Source organism: Dreissena polymorpha, chromosome 2 (genome assembly GCF_020536995.1).
Source record: "Dreissena polymorpha isolate Duluth1 chromosome 2, UMN_Dpol_1.0, whole genome shotgun sequence".
Lineage (NCBI taxonomy): Eukaryota > Metazoa > Mollusca > Bivalvia > Myida > Dreissenidae > Dreissena > Dreissena polymorpha.
The window spans coordinates 115,666,444-115,683,472 of record NC_068356.1 but is presented as its reverse complement, the minus strand read 5'-3'; the positions used below and the strand labels follow the sequence as shown (position 1 = coordinate 115,683,472).

At 34.5% G+C, this 17,029-nt stretch overlaps 1 protein-coding gene across 6 annotated transcripts; it reads left to right on the top strand.

Moving 5' to 3' along the window:
- The first annotated feature begins 2,107 nt into the window (after positions 1–2,107).
- On the top strand, positions 2,108–16,177 carry LOC127868610 (cytochrome P450 4F1-like). Of its 6 annotated transcripts, none has more exons than XM_052410484.1 (13): positions 2,108–2,261; positions 8,888–9,120; positions 9,424–9,580; positions 9,692–9,873; positions 11,061–11,185; positions 11,434–11,496; positions 11,852–11,975; positions 12,234–12,366; positions 12,818–12,941; positions 13,762–13,906; positions 14,358–14,494; positions 14,908–14,973; positions 15,319–16,177. In XM_052410484.1, exons 1-13 carry the CDS (start codon positions 2,243–2,245, stop codon positions 15,443–15,445), a joined length of 1,635 nt encoding a protein of 544 aa, XP_052266444.1. In that variant the 5' UTR covers positions 2,108–2,242; the 3' UTR covers positions 15,446–16,177. The 6 variants fall into 6 exon arrangements, with proteins under 6 accessions (XP_052266444.1, XP_052266447.1, XP_052266448.1 ...); XM_052410487.1 differs by lacking the exon at positions 2,108–2,261 and adding an exon at positions 2,285–2,523; XM_052410488.1 differs by lacking the exon at positions 2,108–2,261 and adding an exon at positions 6,223–6,342.
- Positions 16,178–17,029: the final 852 nt, after the last annotated feature.

Sequence of the window (17,029 nt, the reverse complement as noted above, 5' to 3'; positions counted from 1 at the left end):
AGGTTTTTCCATCATATAGCTCATTCGTTTAAAACTTGGGCAATTGAGTGCGATTCAGCAAATATATACATTTGTAAATAAATGTACCGAAACATACAAACGTGATAAACCTTATAAGATATTACATGGTGGAGTTTTTAAAAGCAAATTGATTTTTTAAGCGGCAGTTAGCAGGACAATGTCTATGTTTTCTTTTAAGAAATCCAGAGCAGAGATAGCTCGTCTTGTTATATTTGTAATGTATTGAGATGTTGCGCGTTTACCATAACAAATCTTATAAGTCTAAATAATCGGCATTATCTTTCTTAATTGTGGGTCAAAGTTATGGATATTGGTTCGTGAAAAAAGACGTTTTCGGAATGGACACTAACGCCAGCACGCCAAATCGATAATTATACTACCAACTAGAACGACAAAATACGCGCCTCTACGACAAGTATTTTAGTTCTTGCCCGTTAAGTCGTTCTGGGCTCGTACGTAAGAACGAGACATATACCCGCGAGAACGACGAAAAGTGTGCCAATAATCAGTTATGACATATGTAGCTTTTTTGTCGTTCTTGAGTGTGGCACAAAACGGTAAAATCAGCAACCATACCTATCTCATATTAATTGGTTGAAGTGTTCAAGATATAGTAAATGCTCGTTGTAAAGCGAAACAAATGACGTCTTTGTCAAGCTCTTTCACAGGTGGTTAGCGTGTGGCTATGATATTAATTAGTGAAAACATCATTTTGAATGATAAATAATCATATTATAACGAAAAATTAAATTTTATGAAAAAAAATCACTATCAAATATATATAACAAGGTATGCAACTCAAAATCACCCCTAAACGGGGTGCATCTCTTTTAACAGCCATATCTTCATCAATTGTGCAGCGATTTTCACGATCTCGGTCTTAAAATGTCTGGAAATGTATATGTCTTGCAATACTTTTACAAATGCTGGGTCAACTTTCAAGAAATAACATGATACATGTTATATATATATTTGATAGTGATTTTTTTTCATAAAATTTAATTTTTCGTTATAATATGATTATTTATCATTCAAAATGATGTTTTCACTAATTAATATCATAGCCACACGCTAACCACCTGTGGGGCGGATGTGATTTTATTGACGAATTAATTTCTATATTCATTCTTTTTTCATCGTTAATAAGGAAATAAAATAGACGTTATTAATAATCATATATTCACATAAACCTTTTGGTGTAAGCATGTATGATTTTTTAACAGTTTGTAAAGACAATCAAGAAAATAACTTTGTTCAAATAGTTGTTTCACTCTCTGATGGATTGACTTTAAAGGGGCCTTTTCACAGATTTTGGCATATTTTGAAGTTTGTCATTAAATTCTTAATATTGATAAATGTAAACATTGAATCTTAAAAGCTCCAGTAAAAATTCAAGAATAAAATTTAAAAAAGGAAAAAAATGTAGCCGGTACCAGGGCTCGAACCAGTGACCCCCGGAGTCCTGGAGTTAGTCTGAAGTAAAAACGTATTAGCCCACTCGGTTATTCCAGCGAGTTTACACAGTTTAAGTATTTTATACATTATATAAGCAATCTTCGTAGTTTCGTAAATTTAAACGACAACAACAGAACTCTCCAAATTATTCAATCGTTTCGCGTTGCAACGCTTTATAATTTCTAGGTTTTCAAATCGTCAAAAGATACATATAATGGCTATATTGGACTATGGTAAATGTTCAGTAATACTGTTTCCCCACAAATATCATAACTAAAACGAAAATTTGCGAATCTGAAACAACTTTTTTCAATTTTGTCAATTTACCAAACCGTGAAGATCCCTTTAAAATCCTGGCGCGATGGCCAGCCTAGTATATATAAAAACTTATCTGGAATTTAAAATACGAAATTGGGTTACCTGAGAAACACGCTTTTATGTTTTAGCCAAAGTACAACTACTTGTCGAGACTGAAAAAACAACGCTTAATTGCTATAATAGCGTCAAATATAGCTTTTTGATTACCTTTCACGTGTTTTTTTTATGATGAACATAATGCTACATTATACTGCTGTGTTCTCTTTATACAACACAGTTTTCATGTAGCAAGGATAGCTTGTGAAGATCTGTTGATTATTCACTGTAAGATTCAAGATGAATGTGCGGAAATCGGAAACTGCTTGATTGAAAGAACTGATTGTGTGTATCGTAGGATCGGAAACTGCTTGATTGAAAGAACTGATTGTGTGTATCGTAGGCGTTATGAATGCTTGCGGATGATAAAGGTTATTGAGATTTATCATAAACATTTCTGATGATTAATTAAGCCTAAAGGACGCGTGTATTACTTAATCTAAGGGGCAAATACTAACACATATGTAAAGAAACAATAATACATATAAAAGGGTAGTGATTGTTAACGTGTTGTAAAAAATTATAGAAAAGTGTGTCAATGAGAAATATGTTGTTTGTGGCATAGTGTATTTATCTAAAAATATATGTTTGATTTACGGGATTACTGATGTGTGCTATGATGTTATCGTAAACGTAAGTATGTCAACGCTAGCTGTTAAATACTTCGTGTTAACGGGGATAATTTTGGGCGCAACTGCACCGGTTTTAAATCTACTCATAAACAATAACAGTGTGCAATCTAGTTATTTCATCAAAAATACCTGTCGGATTATGTAAGAAGCCTTATAACTTTCGCGCTATTGTTGTAACTCGCTTATTTTTCCTGATGCGCGGTTTTTAACACCCTAGCATCATAACTCCAACAATGAATAACCACGTAATTCTATCATTATTAAGTACACATGTTTAATCTGATAAATCATGTTGCTGGCCTCGTATCGTCAATTAATGATCCACGTGTAAATTTAACAACACGACCACTTGTCAAATATTGTGCTGCAGCCGCTGTCGCCCGATTGCTGATGCCCTTGTACACTTTACGGTGTAGCATCTCTAGATGTGATCACAAAGAATACTCATGAACAATATTGTTTTTAAACATTTGTGAATTATGAAAATTCATTCAAGTTAAACAGAGCTTAAAGAAACTTGTTCACAGATTTTGGAAGTTTTGCAAAAAGGTCACAATGAATTAACTTAAAAAAAATGCAATTTTTTTAAATAGTTTAAACTAAATATAATAACAAGGAAATGGGTGCAATACACATTTGTTTTTCCCGAGGGTTCGAAGCAAAAGCTTACCCATTTCTGAAATCAACACGCACACCCAGTTGTTCTTATACTGGATATATTTATTCCAATCGATAGTACCCTCAGGTAAAACTTTTCCACGTCGGTTAACTAATAAGACTCAATGAATCGGTTGCTGAAAATAAATTCTCCGCTTTTATGTCCCCCACCACTATAGTGGGGGACATATTGTTTTTGCCCTGTCTGTTGGTTTGTTGGTTTGTTGGTTTGTTTGTTTGTTGGTTTGTTGGTTTGCGTCAAACTTTTACATTTGCCATAACTTTTGTAATATTGAAGATAGCAACTTCATATTTGGCATGCATGTGTATCCCACGGAGCTGCACATTTTGAGTGGTGAAAGGTCAAGGTCATCCTTAGAGGTCAAAGGTCAAATATATGGATAAAAATCGCTCATTTTATATACACTTTTGCAATATTGAAGATAGCAACTTGATATTTGGCATGCATGTGTATCTCATGGAGCTGCACATTTTGAGTGGTGAAGGGTCAAGGTCATCCTTCAAGGTCAAAGGTAAAATATATGGAGGAAATAGTGTTTTTTAAACACATCTTGTGGTAATATAATTTCTTTGTGAATTCTATTTTAACACTTCGTAGAGAAATACCCAATTAATACTTTTAATTACCTGATCCTTTACGAAGTTACGAATGTAAATTAAATAAAGCAATACATTTATTGTCTGTGATAGAAGATAATATGGAAACACAGCAAAAAGCTGGAGGGTTTAAACAAGAAGCCTGCGTAAAAACGGTGCATTTAATTGTCTGAAATATTCTATTTAAATTATTAAATGAATTGCTCTCTCTTTAAATTCATTTTTTAAGAAATTAAAATACACTACTTTTTGAAAGTTCGAAGTGAGTTATTATACCTGGACATATAGATCTTTTTTTATTAAATCATTTACCGTCAGAAGTCTATTTATTAACGAACAATTTTGTGAAACGAATTTTTTAATATCGTCGGCGCATTTCTTCGTCTTTCATTCAAATAGTGTTGCCGGTAAATAACTAACATTCTGCGAGTTATCTTTATTTATTGGATAAAATGAAATAAGTTTTACTCTATGGATGAATTTTAACCAAGCTCTTACCATGGTCAAATTTATCCAGAATTTTTCTGGGTTAAACTTTACCGAAATATTTCAACAAATTTTATCCACGTTTTTACCCCCTGGTAAACTTCGGCATAGCCTTTCACCTTAGCTGACGTTACTGAGCGCCGAATGAATTTGAACATATAATTTCTAATCGGTAGGCCAGAAACTTTTTGACAAAGAAAACGTGTAATCTATTAACACAAATGTATATTCATAGGTATTAAAATCCAATGGACTTTCTATTTGTGTGAAGTATAGGGTATGAAAAGGGATACTACAAGGGTAGACTTCTATTTACAATAGTGCAGTTTATATATCGCGTTCACTAGGTCACTTGATTTTTATTTTAACCAGAAATATCTGTAATTAAGATATTCAGCGATATTATTATGGTATGACATTAATATATTCTTAATGTTTATTCAACACGTCCCTGATAAGTACTAGTTTTAATTAATTTACTAAGAATTATTCCACCAATTTGAACAATTTATTAGGCATAAACGCGATGATTATGATACTATTAACAATCGAATCAATTAACAATGTCCGACAAACCACTAAAACATGTATTTTCGAAGAACGCGCGTATATATATGCACAATATGAACGGATGATTTGTGTATGTCCGGTTGACTTATATGTTTTCCTTTCATTTCCATTCCTCTTATGTATTTCTGTTCCTTGTTAAAGGATATATTATCAATAATATATAATAAAGCGAAATAAGCTACGAAATCTGGAGCAACACCCCGTAATTGATTTGCGTGCGATGTGCACAGCTAAGAACTGCGCAGAAAATGGCATTTGCTGTCTCATTGATATAACTCTTTACTTTTATCAACACCATCCACAATCAACGCCGTATATCTTTATATAAGATATTTATTGTTAATTTTATCAATGAAAGCGTTACAAACTCTTTATTAATACTTTTCCAATTTAAATTGTGGAATATCATAAAATTAATATATATTTGTAGCATGTTTCTTAGTCAGAAGTGTTGTTTGACTTGTTTCAATATAATGCATTATACTTTTTTAAAATCTGATTTATTGTTTGAAAATTTTGTGACAGTTGTTCGCCCGATACACGTAACAAGTCAATAGAGATGGGCTTTTTAAATCGCAGTAAATTGTATATTACTTGTTGATGCGATAGTAACTTGTATATTACTTGTTGATGCGATAGTAACTTGTAATTACGTGTTGATGCGATAGTAACTTGTAATTACGTGTTGATGCGATAGTAACTTGTATATTACTTGTTGATGCGATAGTAACTTGTAATTACTTGTTGATGCGATAGTAACTTGTATATTACTTGTTGATGCGATAGTAACTTGTATATTACTTGTTGATGCGATATTCAATGCCCTTCTACAACTTTAATCTTAGGTTTATTGCATGTAAACACAGGCCTCATGCTGAAGCACTCGTACGCGTTTCACGTGGAAATGATCATGTGCACTTTCGGTCTTAAAGGGACTGTCCAACAGATTAAAGCGTCGTTCGACGCGAATCGATATTTTGGGAAACTACGATGATTGCTTATATAGCTAAAAAATACCTACGTTTTAGACGTGAGCGTGGGTGGTCGAGTGATAAAGTCGGAAAACATTTTACTCCAAGCTTCCATGACTCTAGGGGTCAGTGGTTCGAGCCCTGTGGAAGTGAATGTTTTTCTTATTTATAAAAAATTGTATTCTTATGTTTTACTGGAGATTTTAGTTCAACTGTTTTAATTTATCAATATGAAGCATTTAAAGCAGTTAATGACAAACTTTAATACATACCAAAATCTGTTAAACGGCCCCTGTAAAAATACGATTTGAGTACACATGCATTTAAAGGTGGCATGTGCGATATAATTAATGTGATAAAATTTAAGTCGTGCCAACTGATTAAATATACTCACACATCTTACCTGTACATGTACAGCACGCAACCGCTTTCAATGTTATAATGTAGAACACAACTTGAACCTGTTTACTTGTTATATGATATTAGATTGCATGCGTTGTTTACTGGGGTCAATACAGGTAGTAATTTTTGCTGGCTAGTTATCTCGTATTTATGTAGCATTAACATGTAATATACATGTTAAAGCCAGTTAAAATCTGTGAACATGGTTTAAACACATTTTTATCAATCATAGACATCCACATCGTGAAGTAAATATGCACTAAATGAAACCCAATGTATACGTATCCTCTTCAGCGTGTAGGATCTCGTGACTGTGTGGCGTTAATAATTGAACGTTAATGGATGTAAAAACACCGGTATGTGTTGCTTTTCTTCAAGTAACTTTTTAAAACAGTTCTTCCTAAAAATTTTAACTAGTGTATACAATGCAGATTTTTATGCTACTTATGGCAATGTGAAATTTATCAGAATTCATGTATTTAATAAGCCTGTATTCTTGGTAACAAAATCTATGTGTTTCGCATTCATGTACACGGTTATGCTGCACGCAACGTGAATTGTTTGCACCGATTTCAAACGTATTCAATGAATTATTCTTAAATCTTAAGCTATCGGAACAAATTTGCAAATGTATTTCAATAACTTGAGATATTTGCATAATAAAGTTCTTAACGGTGTGTTTACATTCTGTCCAGCTCGTGTGTAAACCCATGTGAACACCGTTGATCCTGCACCCTGTCTTTTTTACAGTAGAAATTACGGGCATTTGACTACTTTAATGACGTAAGATTCTGATGTAGGCTCGATGAAACATTTATTTTGCTTCTATCGATGTTTTCAACAAACATATTGTTTATGGTCAAGTATTTTTTAGTGAATTGATTTTTTTTAAATATTTTTACTTAAATGTTGTTTTTTTTTGTTTTTTTTTACCTGCAAAACATATTAAATAATTTGAAAGATATTCATATTCATTCTCAGGCATAGTACGTAATAATTATGCGAAAGACGTTTGGGATCTACAAACACAGCTCTAATGACCCAAACTCGTCCGGTTTTGGAATAAAATATTGGCACAACTAAGTTAGAGACAGGAATTTTTCATGATTCAAAAATTGAAATTTGGGGAAAATTGCATATTTAAAAGGATTTTTTAGCCCTGTATGATTTTAAGTTTTTCCTCTGTTAATGTTCTTCAGCATTTAACAGTAGCCATTCCAGATTACAGCCTTTGTTTGGACATTTTGACTGTATAATCCACATATCAGGTCGTGTATTGCAATATAAGCTATGGATGTCCAAAATACACGTAGATACGTATCCATTACGAACAAATCATAATTATCATTTATAAATATATGTCCAGTTTCCGGTTTAACTCTCACCAGTATAAAATTGTTTACCCTATTTAGCAGGCGAGTCCAATACTGCAATGACATATAGGTCTACATGCACGTCAGATTAAAAAAAAATAGCACTATAGCTTAAACTGTTAAATATCATAGATATGGGTATGAGTGTGTGTAATTCATTGATATCATTTTAAATCAAACTGTTTTAAATATACTGTGTATATTGTGACAAGCTTACTTCACGGGTATGGACTTATATACACCCGTTTATTGTATATTTATCTATAAACATTCTGTCGGATTCTATTTTATTGTTGCGACTTGTGAGATATTATTAAACGTGTGAATTTAATCTTGATTTCCTAATGCTTATATAGTTTTGAATATAGTTTATTTCAACATACAGTAGCCTTTAAGCCCATGAGTACACACTCGGTCTCATATTACAACAAAATATACACAGATGGTCAATGGCGTACATAATTTTTAACAGAACCTAGATCAAAATGTTAATACAGCAAATTTGTATACACTTTATCGTATTTTGTATTTTTGTTATAAAGCAGATACATAAATGGAAGTACATGGAGATAAAATATTGATATATACACAATCTAATCCATAAATAATAATAATTTAAGCAGACATGTGCGGTGGCATAGAGCTGACATTCACTCCTCTTTTTTCTATCTCGTGGCCTCGGCTTAGTAACTCGAGGCCACGACTTACTATCTCGTGGCTACGAGTAAGCTATGTCATGACTACGATTGCAATTTAAAAAAAGAGGAGTGAATGTCACCTCTATACCACCGTAGACATGAACTGTGTTTAACACACAATTCATGATCTTCGCTATAACCGCCAATGTATATATCGATAAAATCATGATAAATATCAGGGTGACGTAAGTGCGCGACATAATCCGCGCTTGATTTTATCAAAATTATTGTTTAAACAAATGACTCATACGAGTACATACTAGCAGCTATATACTTTATGCGGTTATGACGTTGAGGCTCGTTTCTTGTGTAACATTGAATTAAAACAATTGAACCTCGCAAACGTGGCAGTGTTTGAACGTAAAGCATCTGATATTGGTTTGGTATACACATCACACATGTTTTAAGTCGCTTTATTATATATGTTTAGATCTTAGTAACAAGATCACTTTTACTCAACACAAGTAAGTTGATAAAAATATTGTCACATGTTACGTCAGCTTTTTACGAAAACAGCTGTTAGCTTAAAAATCATTTAAACTAAGTACTTACTACAATTTTATTTGATCTTCTTTTAAATTATCGAACAGTTGCTGTAAAATCAGGAAAGATGCTAACCGGAAGTACAGATACTACCGCATTTTTGCATCCACACTTCTCTTCGTCTGCCACATTAGTACTTCAGACGACACTTTTCGCGTTGTTGTTGTATTTGGCGGGAAAAGTAGTGAAGTTCATCAGATGGCGAATACAGACCGACCGGGTATTTCTGCAGCAGCCCGGTCCACCACAACGGCACTGGCTGTTTGGCAGCTTTAAAAATGTAAGGTATACTTCATTGTTCTTAACAATGTATTGTTCCATTAAATGAAGTTTTATTACAAAAAACTGGCTCATTTTATTTCTGGTATACTTGTATACATACAAACCGAACCCGGATGGGATATGTAGGGCATTCTGTGTGTGAATGTGTTCACACTTCGAGATCTTTATTTTTGTTGCAACCCATTGACAGTCACATTTACTACTTTGCACACAAATAATTGCCTTATTACGCCTATGAATATATTGAAACAGGAGATTTGAACTTAATTACCTGATCATTAGATAACATGCATTCTTCCAGATGCCAGACGACGCACACGAACGCCTCGACATGTTTATCGACTGGTGTAACACGTACTCGAGGGAGAAGGGCTTCGTGCGGCTGTGGAGCACCTTCTGGCGGCCACTCATCGTCGCCTGCCACCCCTCCAGCATGCGGAGTATCCTTAAAACCGCCGGTGAGTGGTTAAACAAGAGATCGGGATCTTATAGGTTGATTACTATAACGTATATCAGGCATTATCGTTTTTATTTCGGAATATCAAACGTTATTTATTGTTTATTTGCAGAACCGAAGCCACTGAACATGAGGAGCGGCTACAGGACGCTGCGAGACTGGCTTGGGGACGGGCTGCTCATATCCGGGGGCGAGAAGTGGGCGCGGAACCGGCGCCTGCTCACTCCCGCTTTCCACTTTGACATCTTGAAGCCGTACATTCATGTGTACAACGATTCCGCCGGCGTGTTTGTGGTAGGATATGAACTGTATTGTGGGAAAATTGGGCTTTATGCATATGTATAAAGCGGCGTCCCAGTATAGCCTGAGTAGTCTACATGGACTAATGAGGGTCGCCACTTTCCACCTTTTTGGATTTTGTCTGTTAAATGAAGTCTCTTCTAAACTAAAATCCAGTCAAGGCACAGAGTGCCGTCCCTGATTGACGACACTTTCTGCTCGTGCATGAAGCACGGTTTTCCCAGAACGATTCTCATAGTGTAACAATGAAATCAAGATTTGCAGTATGCTAGTTGTCGCTTGAAATACAGACATATAGTTAATTTGGTATCGTTCAAGATTCTTCGAATTCTTGTTGTTGTAAATATCTAAAATGTGCATTATCATTCGGATGACAGATTAAGAGCAATGTGATAATGAAATATTGCATAAATACTTGTTCCTCAACTTACTTGACACATGTTCAGTACAACTTGAGTTCAAAGGTTCTTACATTGTTAAACAATCGCGTCCACTCGAGTTGTTTAAATAAAATCGCGTATATTTCCTTTCCCGTATATTGTTTAAGGAAATATTTCTATCATTTGTCTGCTTAGATTTATCAAACATGCAGCGCACCTTACATCAATTTATAGATTCGTAGAATTCATATTATTTAAGAAGTAGACCGCTCAGAGCAGGTTTCTATTTTATACCGTTTGATCGCACCTTAAGCGTTATTTGAATGCAAATTATCATAATTTTATATAATTAAGATGTTTATCACATGCTATACCCTGTTTCCCATGTAATACAACCATTACATATTTTTTCATATTACACATGTGTAATACAACATTTTTAAGCGTTTTCTTATGACGTCACGAAATGTAAAAAACATTCGGGATTTAGCATTATGTTTGCGTAAATATTTATTTAATTTGCTCATTTAAAAGCATGTGATAAAAAAGATCTGACACTCGTGGTCATATCATACCATATTTTATTAAACTCGTCCAGGAAATTCGTTAGTAAGCTCGTGCAAGGCTCGCTTACTAACAAAATTCCTGAACTCGTTTAATAAAATATGGTATATCCTATATTTACCAGTTTACACATGAAACTCCCGTGCTAAGATTCTAATATGTTAACTCTTTTATAAATGGTTAGCCATGTGTAGCGTTTGTAAGTAATTCACATAATAGTGCGTGTCATGGTTAAAGGACAAGTTGGCGCAGTTCGCACGTACCAAGCAGGAGTTCGAGCTCTTTCAGCACGTGTGCCAGTGCACGCTGGACATTATACTCAGGTGCGCCTTCTCCTACGAGATCGACGTGCAGAAGGACGGGTGAGTGACGTCATCCTAGTATGACTATTACCTGTAAGACCATAACAGTTAGGTGTCATATAGTTTTTGTTTGCGATTTAAGATTGTGTTCAAGTCATTGCAGCTTGCATTTTAATGATTTTTCTTTGCTCAAAATTAAAACTTTAGTTATGGTCGTGAGTAACGGCTTAAGCATACTATTTTATCAATTCTAATATCAGAAAGTTTGTTTATACAGAACGCATTATTTCCACCTGCAACTGTTTCAGGGAAACACATCCCTATGTTGTAGCAGTGAATGACCTGGCGACAAACAACTCAATGAGATTAAGGTATTTGTTTCTTTGCGCTTTATTATTTTGGTCCGTTGTTTTTGAAGATGATCATCACTGTATAAATCGTTATTGTCGCAAACATACCAATGATACTAACCATGATTGCCATAATTACAGTATCGTTATCAGCATCACCATTATCACTTTATTAATCATGATCACCATTGTCGATACCACCACTTTGCCATCATTTTATTCTTTTTATTATGCTTGTAATAAGCATCACTAAATATAGCATTATTAGCACCCAACACATTTTTTTAACAATTATTCGAAAGGTACACATAACTACAATCTATTACAATAAACGCATGCTGATACACTAGTTGTACAGTATTTCTCATATTCTAAGGCGACCTTTCTTGAGTCCGGACATCATTTTTTACCGTACCGCAATGGGCCGGAAGTACAAGAAGGACTGTGATTACGTGCACTCGGTAGCAGAAGATATCATACAGAAAAGGCGCGAGACACTGGTGAGATAATACAGTAAAATGTAGGTAAAAGATGTATCCAATACATGGAATCGCATGCCTTTAACGTGGCGTTTCTTATTCGGAAAGATATGAGGGCAGTTACAACAATTTAAGTATTAAGCTTATTGAAATATTTTTTTTAAAAATTGTACTTAGAACGACATAATATTCTTAAATGACTACAACGGCACAGAACATTGGCTTTAATATTTTAAACTGTAAATGCTTCCCAGCAGACGCTCTTTTCCGTTTGAACAGAAGAAACTGGGCAGCACAGAGCACCGGAAGTACCTTGATTTCCTTGACATCCTGCTCACAGCCAAGGACGACAATGGCCTCGGTCTGTCTGACCTTGACATCCGCAACGAGGTTGATACCTTCTTGTTTGAAGGTAATGCATTACAATATTGGGATTGTCAAAGTTTAAACGAGCTGTTAGTCGCAAATACTTTTAAGTTATATATTTGAACGCATTATAATATTGTGATCATTGATGATGTCTTACAGTCTATCTTTCTGTCATTGAACTAATATTTTTCAATGATTTTTATTTAAACAACTCAAGTGGACTTTCGCGATTTTAACGAATTTTCTTACGTAATTTTCTTTGGTCAAAAACATGTTAAAATCAAATATTTGTTTGATAAATTTACTTTCATAAATATTGCGGATAAAATTCTGGTGTCGTGATAAAATATTCAATTCACTAAATTAATAAAAAATAAGACGAACAAATAAGAAAATGTCCAGTTTAAATGATACGACTTAGTTTAATCATACAGATGGTATGCCTTCAACACCCAGATAAGTTTTATAATGTATGTTCTTCAATGTGTGCCCAGGTCACGACACGACTGCTAGCGCCATCTCGTGGATCCTGTACTCCCTAGCGGAACATCCGGAATGCCAGGCGCGCTGCCAAGAAGAGATAGACGCGCTACTTGGGGACAGGGACAATCTCGAATGGTAACAACATGTTTCATGTATGTGTTTCAATGCGTTAAGTCCCTCCACGTCTTCACGACGTCATTCTTGGGGAATACCATGTTTATCACTAAACCTTCTTGTTATGTATCGTGTTTTATTACAATGTTATTACAATGCATACACACGATTTTTAGTTGCTGAAAATTAAATACACACGAAACCTCATGATGACATAGGCTTGCCTGTTTAGTCTCTCCCTATGCATGATTACTTGTATAAAGATAAACAATGTTATAAATATATGTTTATATCATTTTCTGGGACTATTTTATATCATCATAGTTTCACAAAATCTAACGACAACAACAGAACTCTCAAAATTATTCAATCTTTTCGCGTTGCAACGCTTTATAATTTTCATGTTTTTAAATCGTCAAAAGATGCATAGAATGGCTATTTTAGAGCATGGTAAATGTTCAGTATTACTATTTCCTCACAAATATCATAACTCAAACGAAAATAGCGATTCTGAAACAACTTTTTTTAACTTGCCAATGTACCAAAACGTGAAAAGGCCCCTTTAAAAAAGTATGATAACTAGATGGTTCGAATTTTTTGCAGATCGTGATCAGTAATACCGTTTGATTCTAGTAGGATTCTTGAGCAAAAAAAGATTAAAGGTGTCCACAATATAAAGCGTTGTACTGATAAAACTCATACATGGCATAACACATGGACAAAGAGAAAGTTGCGGAATTCGGAATCGAGTTTTTTTTAATTTAAAATACAATTGATGTATTGGAACTTTATATTGGATAGACGCTGATTAGATTACGTTGCAACCACATTTCTCTTGAAGGTCTGACCTCCCTCACCTTGAGTACCTGACCATGTGTATCAAGGAGGGCATGCGCATGTACTGTCCGGTCGCCATTGTTGCCAGGGTGACCACAAAGGACCTCAAGATGGCCGACATTACCGTACCGCCAGGCATAAATGTTATGGTAATGAAAAATTTTGTCGGTCGTCTTTTATATGTATACAAGCTTTGAAATCTTCGTACACATAAAAGGATCTGTTAATCACGAAAAGTTGCCATGCATCAGTAAATGATTTGCATAAGTTGTTTTAAACGACCTCTACGTCATCGATGATACAGTTACAACTTCCTGAACGCACCGTCGTGCAATAAACTCTTACGGATTTTTTAAAGGGGGTTTAATGCATGTGCGTAAGCAGTCCGCACAGGCTATCGGTAATTTGGGACGAAACTTTCCGCTTTTGTTATACTTTTATTTAAAGAAATACGGTTCTTTAGGGATATCCAGTTTAGGTGGAACATGTCAGCCCTGATAAGCCTGTGCGAACTGCAAAGGCTAATCTGGGACGACACTTTATGCACATGCATTAAACACCGTTTCACAAAGCGAGGCTCATATCATTTCGTTTCCGCAGATAAACATCTGGATGCTTCACCACAACGAGGAGGTGTGGGGTCCGGACCATTGGGAATTCAAGCCGGAACGGTTCAGCAAGGAAAACTGTGCCAAAATGGACCCCTACCAATTCGTGCCGTTTTCAGGGGGACCAAGGTGTACTTTCTTTTATAAATAACGTGTTAATACTTTTAAACTATATGTAGCAAAATAAAACAGTGCAAAAATGTTCCGATTCCCCACTATTGTTTGCGGAAATATTGTTTGCTAAGGACTCATTAAATACAATAATGACAGGCTATATATCACCAAATAATCGGCCTCACAACATTGCAATTGTTTGTCCGATCTTGTTCCGAAATTTAAAAATTCAACTACTGTATACTAATTTGATATTGTTTTTGTACTTTTCCCCTATCACGAAGGATATGTTTTTGTATGTAAACGATAATCGCAACAAAAAAGCAACAACGATGACACGGATACGAATAAGTTTAGGATAACTTATTGTACAATTTGTATTTCTTTACATTAATATATTAATATAAATTGATATTTCTCTATTGAAGGAACTGCATTGGACAGAACTTCGCAATGAACGAAGAAAAAGTGGTGCTTGCTAAACTTCTACATAAGTAAGAATGCTTCAGAATATGACCGAGAAACGATGACATGCATTCTTACACATCATGTGCGCGCGTGTTCACATCTTTTTTGTCTTTTTTATGGAACTTATTGCGAATATATTTGAGACATAACGCCCGGCTGATCAACATTTATCAATCTCAGAAGTTTCAATCAACGTATAAGGGGTTTTACACAGTTGCTCTTGGTCTATATCAATATGCATGCTTTTCATTGTGTCAATTTAATTATGACGAGTAAATGATTCAAAACATTTTCTATCAACAAAAATAATCCTTGCTATTTGTCACTTTATATTAAAATGATTAATTCTCTTGAATTCTGTTCTTTTTCAGTTTCCGGTTTCAGCTGGTTCCCGGATTCAAGGTTCGACGCCGCCTTGCGGCCGTGATGCGCGCTGAGAATGGAATCATGATGACGGTGGAACGACGCAAGCCACACGGAGGCGAGACGGATGTGTGACCTTGATTGAATCCGGGGTTTATATGGACTGATCCAGTGCAGCCATTTACAAACGCTATTTCTGCATAGCTTATATTAAAGAACTTCCGTTCAATATTATCAATAATAAAATCATGTCATAATCGTTCAAGCATGCTGTTCTGCGAAAAGTCACATTTTTAAGGGTGTATATCGACGTTTACCGGTGATATAATTTAAAAAGGAGACTATATTTGAAAAAAGAGTACTATAGGGTTTATTAATATGCGTCTTGTCTTTAATCATTTATTTGTTAATATATAATATAATGGTTTCGTACAAACACTAAGCTGACGCGGCTTTTGCGGCCCTATTAGTATGCATAAAACATAGTGTGTGTGCGTGTGTGTGTGTGTGTGTGTTAAGAAGATTATAATTGACTCTACCGGTAATTTCCCATATGGCTGTCAGGGCGAGACTTGTTAGATAGGTTATGGGATTTAGTGGGAGATCGAACCTTGGACCACAGAGTTTTTGCACCAGTGTATTCCCACTTAACCATGGATCTGATTAATAACAACCCGAAGTGAGTACAAAGTGTATAGTGTATATGAAAAACACTTCTTATTATCTAGAGAACTATACACTCAGTGGTTTCAGACAAAAAATGTTAACAGATTAATAATAACCAAATCGTTGTTATATAAAAAGAAAATTGATAATGGCAATTAATGTTCCCTTTTTAATGAAAATAAAGTAATTATATTACATGAAGTCTGGGATTGGAGTTTTACAAGGATAATAGGAATGAGTGTTATTAAATTGTAAGTGTCACATAATGTGCAAATATATACTTCCTACAACGTCAATCAATGTTAATTTGGAATGCAAGCATTCATTTTACTGATATTAATTATTTTATCATAGAAAATTAAAACGTTTATATTTGTATGCGTAAGAAAGGGTTTATTACCTACAATATGAAGGCTGAAGAAAAATGTTTGCTTAGCATGGGAAATTCAGGTTTATACAAAATATCAACAAAAGTAAATACTTAACTTTTGTAAAACTATTTGTGGACCAATATAATAGTCTAATTTTAAATTGTGTTGTTTGCTTTAAGTATTAAACAATCATTTGCTTTGTCTATGAATGATTAAAAGAGTATATTTTTCGGAAGTCCAAACTTTTGTTTCTATCTTAATATGCATGGGGTTATGTGTCTCTGTGAGTGAATTGTTTGTTTGTGTCTGTATAATGTTATGAATGGATTCTATCGATAGAATTTATAATGTATGAAGGTGAAAAATAAAACAAAGAAAACCATGCACATAAATTAATGCGCACAATCGATAACGGGTCACGAGATTCTAAATGAAGTTAGTGGTTTTCAAATCCCACTGGAGACGTGTATCGATAAAAAAATCTTTTTTAATCAATTTTATATAACAATATCTGTATACCGGTAACTATACTAGCGCCGGAAAATATGATCACTCTATCAACGCGTTGTGTATTCCGAAGGTTCATGAAGGTCAATTAAAGCACACAATTTCACACTAGTTGTAAACCAGATCTGAACGTCTTTGAAATCCAACCTATACGGAGGTATTATCAAAACCGACA